General features: G+C 39.9%; 1 protein-coding gene across 1 annotated transcript in view; it reads left to right on the top strand.

The window, feature by feature from the left end:
- The window catches only part of XRCC6BP1 (XRCC6 binding protein 1), an 8,763-nt gene extending 1,833 nt beyond the window's left edge, over positions 1–6,930 (top strand). The window contains exons 2-7 of the mRNA XM_009327689.1: positions 86–103; positions 448–493; positions 601–682; positions 970–1,107; positions 4,111–4,194; positions 5,167–6,930. Of these exons, the coding sequence (XP_009325964.1) occupies positions 86–103; positions 448–493; positions 601–682; positions 970–1,107; positions 4,111–4,194; positions 5,167–5,370 (572 nt within the window). The 3' untranslated portion in view covers positions 5,371–6,930. The remainder of the gene's footprint in view (positions 1–85; positions 104–447; positions 494–600; positions 683–969; positions 1,108–4,110; positions 4,195–5,166) is intronic.
- The last annotated feature ends 3,708 nt before the right edge of the window (positions 6,931–10,638 follow it).

Below are 10,638 nucleotides of genomic sequence, written 5' to 3'. Positions count from 1 at the left end.
GAGAAAATACAATTTCAAAAGTGGCTGTGTGCTTTTTTTTCCTAGCAGAAGGTCCTTCTGTACTTCTTTCTCCTGAAAATTTGAGAGGATTTGTCGATTTCTGGTTCGTTTGGGGCCTTCTCACTATGTAATGTGGGCTGTGAATGTTACTGAAAACAATGGTCACTATAGGCCACTCTATTTCTGTCTGCTACTAATAACATAATGCCAGAAATGACTTGATTCCTGAGTAGCTTTGTATCTGTCATGATTCTATATCACTTTACATAGCCTGAGCTGTAACAGATGCCAGTTGCATCGCATTAGCGTTAAATACTGCATTGTATGAATTTGCATGTGTAGTGCTTTTCCTTTTTCTTTTTGTTTCTTGACTGTCTTTATATTTTGATTATAGATGACTTTCAAAACTTTTGTCTAGAGAAATTGATTGCAGCAATGTTTTTCTAGATCCATATGCTCAACTTCTTCTTGAGGCTATGAAGCAATCTGGTTGGTATGTAAACTAATTCATCTTGTTCCGTGTAGTAACATCGCTGTTATATGGAGTTACTGGTCTTTTTCAAATTCTTCCCTATAACTTTGCTTGTTTGGGCCTTTCAGCACTGTCTTCAATGACCGGCACTTCTCTTGTGAAAACTGTGATGGCTGTGTCAGTGGAGGTTTTGATTCTGCCACATCTCAGGTAGGCTCTGGACATTGTCCTCTTTCAAAAGGCTACAATTTTTTTAGTGTTTTGTTACTAGGATTAAAACTACTAATGCCGATACCTGAGTTAGTCATGAAAACAAGATGAATGCAAGGTGTTCCATGATATTGGAACTGGTACACTGCAGAATGATGAGGCTGTTAATGTTGAAAAACAGTGATCTAAAGAGTCTAAATGCCATAGGTGATGTGTGCTGGGTCTCTGAGGAGTAAGGCAGATGTTGAAACTTGGTGAAAAGAGTACCTATATCTTTTCTTCTACAGATTGTTCTGTGTCAGAACAACATTCGCCACCAATCCCATATGAACCGGGTGGTCACACATGAATTGATTCATGCTTTTGATCACTGCCGTGCACATGTTGACTGGTTTAAAAATGTCAAACACTTAGCATGTTCAGAGGTAAGTTAAAATGCTTCTAATGTTGTCATTAATTACGGCTGGTTATTAGGGATGCTTCATGTTTAAATAGGCATGCTGTTACACAGACTTCATTTGGTTTAATCCTGTTAATACATTTTGTCCTTTCTGTCAAGTCAGCCTCAACAGTGTCGTTCAGAAAACAAATATTTAGTTTTCACAAATATTAATAAGTCAGTGTCATACTAAGTAGAATGTGATCACTGTGAGTGTAACCGTAACAAGAAGTGGTTACTGACAAATGAGAGTAGTTAGAGATGAAAACACATTCACACATTAATCAAACGTTTATAGGGTTCTTTTTCTCCCCTGCAAATCTTGGTATGCTGTGTAGCTATCACAATAGTATGGTAACCTTATTTTTGTTTAGATCTTTTTGGCTAACAACAAACTTGTCTTTTCCTGTAACATACATTTTTTGATTAATTGTAATGTTGCTAATAGTACACTTTGGTTAGTACTCCATGTCTATTTCAGAGGACATAGGAATTCACTGCTTGAAAGGCCTTAAAAATTGATGCATTAGGTGAAATTAAACTGAGCACGGGCTAGTAAAGATTCCTCTTGCGTACATGGCTCGTGTATTCACATGCTTTTAGTTGATTTCTGAGGTAATCCATATCATTTGACCACAGAAAAACTTACCCTTATGATTAATATTATGAAAGTACATTCTTGTGACGGTGTGAATTAGGTGGCTTTTTAACTGGTTTTTAGAAATATACAAAATGATATAAAAATGTTATAATGGCTTTGTTTTGGGTTCTTTTTTTGGTTGTGGGGGTTTTTGTTTGTTTGTTTTTAATGAGAACATATTTGATTCCAGACTTAAGGTGTACACAGGTTTCACCTATAAACAGTATGTGAAGAACCAAAGTGATAAGTTTGGTACAGAACAAATCGGATTTCATAAAAATTAATTTTAATTCATTAATTGGATTTATATTTGCTGTGGAAGAGAGTCACAGTCATGTATTATCTTTATCTTTTTATAGATAAAACTTAATGAAGTAACCTTATGTGGCATTGGTAAAGCCATTCTGTGTAATGGGGGAGGGGTTGACCTTGGCTGGCTGCCAGGCACCCACCAAGCCATTCTCCAACTCCCCCTCCTCAGTAGGACAGGGGAGAAAAATAAGATTAAAAAGCTCGTGGATCAAGATAAGGACATGGAGGTCACTCACTGGTTACCGTCATGGGCAAATACAGTCGACTTGGGGAAGACTAATTTAATTTATTGCTTATTAATGACGGAGTAGGATAGTGAGAAATAAAACTAAAAATACCTTCCCCCCCACCTCCCCATCTTCCCAGGCTCAACTTTGCTCCTTCATTGCTGACTCTTCTATCTCCTTCCCCCCAAAGCGGCACAGGGGGATGGGGAATGGGGGCTGTGGTCAGTTCATAACACTTTGTCTCTGCTGCTCCTTCCTCCTCACGCTGTTCCCTGCTGCAGTGTGAGGTCCCTCCCATTGGATACAGTCCTTCATGAACTGCTCCAAAGTGGGTCTTTCCCATGGGCTACTGTTCTTCAAGACCTGCTCCAGCTTGGGTCCTTTCCACAGCGTACAGTCTTTCAGGAATGGACTGCTCCAGCGTTGGCCTCCCATGGGCCACAGTTCCTGCCAGAAAACCTGCTCCTGCATGCGCTCTCCATGGGCTGCAACTTCTTTCAGGGCATGTCCATCTGCTCTGGCGTGGGGTCTTCCTCGGACTGCAGAGTGGGTATCTGCTCCACTGTGTTCCTTCACAGGCCACAGGGAGACAACCTGTGTCACCATGGTCTTCTCCGCAGGTGGCAGGGGAATCTCTGCTCTGGTGCCTGGAGCACCTCCTCACCCTCCTTCTTCACTGATCTTGGTGTCTGCGGGGCTCGCTCTCTCATGTTTTTCTCACTCCTCTCTCTCACAGCTGCCATGTAGTGTTTTTTATCCTTTCTTAAATATGTCATCACAGAGCTACCACCGTCACTGCTGATGGGCTCAGCTTTGACCGGTGGCAGGTCCGTTTTAGAGGCAGCTGAAACTGGCTCTGTCTGACATGGGGGCAGCCCATTGTCTCGTCTCGCAGAAGACACCCCAGCAGGCCCCCCCACTGGCAACATCTTGCCACATAAACCCAATACAATAATTCAGAATTATTAACTGTCATCTACTTTTTTTTTGTCTAAGCATTTACAGACTGCAGAATAAAGCATGTAAGCCTCAAACATAAAATTAGAGAACATACATAAACCAAGATTGTGCTTGTTCTTGCTTTTGTTGAGATTATTTGCTTGCTTCAGGTCTTTTGGTACTTATTTTATTACATGGTTTTTACAGTTTTTATTGCCATCTTTTTAATTCTTACATTTCATATTTTCCATGCATTTATTCTCACTCTGGTACTTAATTATAGGAAATGTAGTTTTAGTTATATTTCCTAACTGAGGGGGTAGGGTGTGGAACAGTTGGCAGACAAAAGATATTACAATGCACAGGACAAGACCGTTAACAAGCTAAAGCATACATACTCATTTAAATGTGGCTTTTCCTAAAGCAGGTGGGTTACTGCTCTTCTGGGTATTGCAGCTGTAGTCTTTGAAAGGTATCTGCCTTTCTTCCTGACTCTTGTATCAGCTTCCGATATACATTGGGGAGAATATTACTTTCCATGTTCTTTTAATGTATGCTGAACTCAAAACCTCCCTCTCAAAACCTCCCTCTCTCTCTCAAAATCTCTCTTCTGCTCATTCATTTAAGCTTTGGGAATATGTGAGACTTGATCCCTGGAGAAACTTACAGGTTCTATAGTAATACTTTGCAGTTCATTGAGGCTGAGAGGGTGGATATAAAGGGTAATATGTACTTAATAAGTAGAATTGGCTCTGAGAATGTTCTCTACCAGCAGTCACCAGAAAGATATTGAAGAAAAAAATTTGTTACAGCTTTTTTGACTTTGTATTTCCATGTGTTCCTCTGATCGTGTGGCTTTTTTTCTCAATAGATTAGAGCTGCTAATCTCAGTGGAGACTGTACACTGATGAATGAAATAACCAGGTTTAAATTTGGATTAAAAGGACACCATCAGGTAAAGACTGTAGATGTTAAAGTCTACTGATTTGTTATGAGCCATCGTTACCTACTTGATCTCAGCCTTCTACACTTTCATAGCTGAAAACAGCAGGGAAAGAAGTAGATGCCTTGGACTTGCTGCTTTCTCTTAATTAACCTTTAATAACCTTTAATGATTCATGATAAATTTTTTTCCACCTTGTTATTTTTGTTGGAGTGAAATTCCTGAATACTTAGTCATATCGTAGAGCATTACCACTGACAATGGATGGTTAATAAGAATGAAACCAAAAAAAAGGGTTTGCAGGAGATGCAATGGGAGTACCTTACCCACTATAAACGGGTAAAACTCTTAAAGTCTTTGAAAACTGGAGGAAGGAGAATGACAAGGGTTCTAGATAACCACGTGTGTTAAGTCTTAGAGGAATTAATTTTTTTAATAGTAAGGAAGACTACGGGTTGAGTCCCAAGTAGTTGTTCACGTTAGAGTGGCAGTTAGCTTGTAGCTGGGGATGTTTACATCTTTTTTTATCTTTTAGTAGACAAACTGTGTAAGCAAAAGTTGCCATAGAGAGGTATCAAAATGAAGGCCAGTAGAGGAGTCATTCCTTTATGTTTTATAGCATTTCAATTGGAAAAGTACTAACCGGTATTTATGTCTGTTTCTTTCTGACATATTTTCTCTTGTGTCCAAGTCAAGTTGTACAAATACTTGATACCTACAACAAATGCCAGATCGTACTTTAATTCCTGTTCTAAGGAATGTCTTTTACTTATTTGATGGTTTATTTGCACATGGAAAACTAAAACACATAGTTAACACAGGATGGAACAAAAATGTACTTTAATGCTTATGACAGGCATTGTTTGACTCTTCTGTGATACAAAATTATTATGTATGTAGTAGGAGTTAATACTTGACAAAATCTGGAAAAAAATTACTTATACTAATAATGACAATTTTTTCTTTATCTAATGCCCACTTTAGACTTGTGTACGAGACAGAGCAATTCGTTCCATTCTGGCTGTTAGAAAAGTTAGCAAAGAAACGGCAGAAAAAGCTGTGGATGAAGTTTTTGATGCCTGCTTCAATGATCTGGAACCTTTTGGAAGAATTCCACACAGTAAAACAGATGCAAAACGTGCTTATAGAGACTTTCAGAACAGAGATCGCTATAATGCTAATTTGTAAAGGAAAAAAATATGAAAAAATGTTAATTTCTGATTGTTCTGTAACATCTGGAGTTACAGTCTAAGCACGCAGTGCTGGTGGAAAAGACAATTCTATCAAATGTATCAGTTAATTTTGTAAACTTTTCCCAGGAGCCAACTTCCATGGAAGTAAACAAAGTAAATGAACAAGGCTGAAAAATGTGTTTCCTCACCTATTATTCCAGTAAGATAATTTAGTACACCAAATGACTTGTCAAATAATGATCTGCACATTTCAATGCACATTTAATTCTGCTCAGTCTGACTAGGACTTGGTTTCTAAAAGTTTTGTTGTTACTCAATAAATCTTTTCATAAAATCTTTACACTTCCACCATCTTTGATACACAGTCATAAACTCGATGATCTTCATCACTCCATTTTAAAAGATGGGCACCTGAACCACAGCTCTTGGGTCTAGATTTAATAACTATGGCTAAACCCAAAATTTAATAAACTGCCACATTTGTTTTTGAGCACCTCCTGAAATTCTTGGAATTCCAGCTCATCAAATGGTAACTTCACAGGTACGTTAAACCCTTTGGCTTTTTAGGAATTTGACTGACAATTCTGCTTACCAGATCAAACCTACAAGCTAGACAAGCATTGGTGAGAGTGTCCACCAGGTTGAGCTTTGCTCAAAATGTTGGTGTAGCTTATGGTCTTCTTCCTATACTTGTTAGGTGGGTAAGTCCATCTGAGGAAAGCAAGAAGCTGCTAGCTTCATCCTAAGTCTGAGAGAAGCTGTCTCATACCTTATATTTGGAAATAACAGAGGATTTATTGTCATGGGTGTAAGAGAACCACGTTTTCTTCTCATTCTTGAAATTAAAGGTGTGATTCAACCACAGGTAGGGTTCACTGACGTAATGGAGATGTGGGTCCCCAGTCAAAGGTTTGTAGGCGTAGCTGCTGTAACAGTTACTGGATCCAGACTCAAGTGGGAAATTTAGTTCCACAAAAGATTAAATGGTGCCCCGATTTGTTACTGTTTCATACGAAGTGCAAAACATTTTAGACAGGCTTTCAACTTCATAGGATGTCAAGGTCTGAGTAGTGGTGGTGTCAGTTTTCCCATGTCAAGTGGTTCACAGCTGCAGAAGCATAGAATTGCTGAGGTTGGAAGGGACCTCTGGAGACACAACTGTTTCGACCATGCTGCACAGAGAAGCGTCAACTAAAGCATGTTGCTGAAGAGCATGTCTAGTTGGGTTTTGAATATCTCTAAGGATGGAGACTCTACAGCCTCTTGAGATAACAGGTTCCAGCATTTGATCGCCCTTGCAGGCTTGGGGTTTTTTTCCTCCTTGTGTGTAAATGGAGTTTCCTGTGTTTCACTTTGTGCCAATTTCCTCTTGTCCTTTCCTTTGGCACCACTGAGAAGACCGGCTCAGTATTCTCTAGAATACTAGATTGTTGTGTGTTCACATTTATTTGCATTTTATTTTTGTTGTAGTAATCCTGTATTTCAGAATTTCTCCTGGTCATTGGCAAAGTTTGTAAAGGAAAGGGCCATTCTGCCTCTTTCATCCTCTCCACCCCGAAAGATGTATAACTGGTTTCCAGTTCTTCACTGCCCTCCCCTGCAGCACTGGGGAGGCCGCAGTGGTAGGCGGAGTAAGGCTGAGTTTGGACGAGCTGATGGATTTGAGATCTTAAACCCTTTTAGTGCCACCTTGGAGTATTTTACTCACATGCTCGAGGTTAAATTAATCACCAAATTTGAGATCAGAAAGGAATTTTTCCTTGATTTATTCGATAGGGATGACTGGTATTTCTGTTGAGCAGCTGGACACTATTTTGTGCTGTTCAGCCACTAGCGTACGGCTTTACGTTTGCAGCCTGCTATTACTGCTCTGAACGAAGAGTCCTGTGTGACAAGCCCAGTGCTGAGCTAACCTGTGACAGTGGCAAGGCTGGGTGAGTCTGGTCCTCCCAAGAGAGATCTGAAGCGGGCAATTATGCCTGTGCAGTACGAGCTGCCCTGCACACTGGTGTGTTAGTAGGCAATTAGGCTTCCTGAGCCTGTAGTGACCACTGGGACAGTGGCCAATGAGAAAGGCAGACCTGGAAGGAGCAGCCATCTCAATTGCCTGAGAATTTCATGTTAAGCGATGGTCCTTCTTGTTGCAGGGATGAAGCTTATTGGCGTGACCTCAAATGCTTTCTCTTCCCCACCTGTGGCACACTTGTCAACAATGGGAAAGCTTTTATGACTTGAGTCCTTTGTGTCCTGAATTGCTGCTCATGTTCTGGTTGTCTCTGGTGGTGGAGGACTGGGCATGGTGGTGGTCAGTGTTGCTTTCTTCTGTTCTGTGTCCCTAAATATTTTGTGACGACGAGATTGTCAGAGTATGAAGCTTATGAAGCTTTTTCAGGCAATACATAACTGCGAGATTTGGCTGCTGTGGGGCAGCAGACTCCCTGCTGAGACTTGAGCAGGAGTGAGGCACTGAACTGCTCAGGTAAGGGAAGCTCAGGACATGCACAAATTTTAAGTGCCTGACAGACTGTAAGGCTGGAAGGAGAAGGTCCTCCCAAGTACCTCCAGAATTAGGCAGCCTCTGAGGGACTCTTTTTTGACTGCAGCTTTGGGCTCCTGCAATCCACCTATTTATTCCACATGCCTACATCCTTTGGATCTGACCGTCATTCTGCAATGTCCTCCTGAGAAGTATTCAGTCATGTAATAAGTCTCCAGTCCCATGGGCCTGCTCCTAAGGTGTCACTCAAGAACAAGCTGCATGAAGAAGGTGACAGCAAAGACAGCTGCTTCCCCTGTCCCCTGAGCAGAGCCAGCAGTGGGTCGCCATTTCCTGAACGGCAGTAAACACTGAAAAGATTCAAATGTAAGCACTGTCCTCAGAAAGGACAAAGCGACGCATCCAAACAGTACCTGAGAGATCTGATCAAGCCTGAGTTGTCTGAGTTGTTCTGTTCATGTTGGATTACGGGTGGATTGCATTTATTCCCAGGTGTAACATAGTACGTACCCACAGGTACCATTGCTTCTGGGGCTAAGCAATAATGCAGATCCCTTGGAAGGTCATCCTAGATGCCTTGGAGGAAGTAAGGTCTTGGCAAAGATTCCCCAAACCTGCGCTTTCAATAGTTCTGCAGAATTTCAACTGGAGATTTCATAATCTTATTTTCTTGGGGTAATTCCATCAGTGACTGACATAATCGCATGGCTGAATATGCGAACAGAAAAAAAATGGATATAATAGACCCATGGAGAAAATTACACATTGAATTATGAGCTTCCCATCTTTGATGTAATCTAGATAGACCACCTGGGTTTTCTAAAATCCTCTGAGGATCAGAGATGCCTTGGAACAACGTAATCTTGTGTGTTAATATTCCCTTAACCTTTACCGCTTTTCAAATCCCCGTTTTAGTCAGTATGATGTATGATGCTGGTTTTTATAATACTTCTCACACATATTCTGGCAGATAATTCCTTCCCTTCATTATACCTTATTAACCAAAGTTCTACTTTAATGAATATGTGTGTTTGTGTGGTTTGCATTTTGACCAACACATCGTTTGAATACATACAGTTGTCTGCTATCTGGGATAAGCTTTGTCAAGTCTATTTAGAAATGGAAAATATGGCAATAAAGACCAGAATATACAAGCATACATGCTGCTGCTTCTTTTCTTTAGCATTGTTGATAGATGAACACCATCAAAATCTGGAGACATCTGAAAGAGACATTCGTAATAAAGAGTACAGAGATATATAAAGACATAATTATTTTTAAAAAATGATCAGTATGAAATAAAATTGCATAACCAGGAAATGTCAGCTTAAGCAACAGCTACGTTCCGGTTTGTTATATCAAGTCAAATTGTAATGGCAGAATATATGCACTACAACTCACCGGAAAGCAATCAGAAGAGTCCCATGGGCTTTTTGTTGTTTCCTGAGAAAACAAGGGACAATAATTACATGAAACTTTGCACACACTGTTTATCAGTTCAAGCAATCATTTCACTGCTTTAGGTGCAATTTTAATCTGCATCATTTTTTCTCATCAAAACAAAGGTTAAAAAAAAAGAGTAAAAGCTCACTGCAAATATGAAAACTATGGGAATCGATTAAGCAGCAGAGGGAGCTGAAGGACCATGGAAGTGCGTGCTGCTGTGGAAAGCCACCTGCAGACCATACACAGCTGTTGCTCAGTTTGCAGTTCAGTTTTGGTTTAAATCTCTGTTTTAATCAAATTTGCATAACTTTAATGTTGAAATAAGTTAAAAATTAAACATATTTCAAGTGCATTGTTCTGCTTCTGCAGAATATTTGCTTCCTTTAGAAGACCACCTCAAAACATTTATGGAAATACTTTTGCCATCTGTGCTGTTTTTGGAGTGTGACTGTTTTTGCAGGGGCAGTTAGATAAATGGTGGGGTGCATGTGGCAGACCAAAACGTCAAGCTATAAAACCCCATCATCAGTAATCAGAATCACACAAATTAAATCGATTCCTTATTCTTCATGCCTGAATTTTCTCTTATATCTGAAAGACTTTGAAGTTTTGACAAAACCGAAAAGAAGGAAAAAAAAGAGCATCATTGCCCAAACAGTGAAGAGATAATTTTACAAAGGAGAGTAATTTAATAAAGGGTCTTCAGGTGTTTTCTTTTTCCTGGGGAAGAAAGACTAGCTATGACATACCTCGCTGAAAAGTTCCTTGGCAGAAGTATTTTTAAAGTTTGTAGTACCTAGCTCCTAATTGCATGGATGTGTGCCAGTTACCACAGGAGCCTTCATGTGTTGATTGTAGTTTTTCAAAACTGTTTTAGAGAAGAGTAGCATTTATAAGTGAAAACAACAAAATCATCAGTAAGCAGAAAAATCCAACTGATATAATGAAAAGTTCAGAAGTTTTCAGGGCATGTGCAAGGAGTCTTACCTCTTGCTAGAACTGAAGAATTCAGCACCAAGAGTTTATTATCCACCAGAACTCCACCCAAATTCACTAACAAGCATTCCTCCTCTAGCTTGCCTGTAAGCCTGATCAAAAAGAAAACTAGAAAACAAAGGTTTACATCATCTTTTTATTGAATGGGGTTTTTTTGTTGTAGCTCTTTAATGGGACATGAGAAATTCTTTCAGAGCTTGGGACAGAATTAAACCATTACTCTCACTTTCCTTGAAATGAAGATGGAAAGAAGAAAAAGGGGAAGAAGGGCATGCACAAAGCACTCTGTGCTGGTGGGTAAGGAACCAATATACGAAGAGAGAT

The sequence above is a fragment of the Pygoscelis adeliae genome, unplaced genomic scaffold (assembly GCF_000699105.1).
Source record: "Pygoscelis adeliae isolate BGI_AS28 unplaced genomic scaffold, ASM69910v1 Scaffold113, whole genome shotgun sequence".
NCBI lineage: Eukaryota > Metazoa > Chordata > Aves > Sphenisciformes > Spheniscidae > Pygoscelis > Pygoscelis adeliae.
Note: the sequence above shows the minus strand (reverse complement) of the source record. Positions and strands in the feature narration are given on the sequence as shown.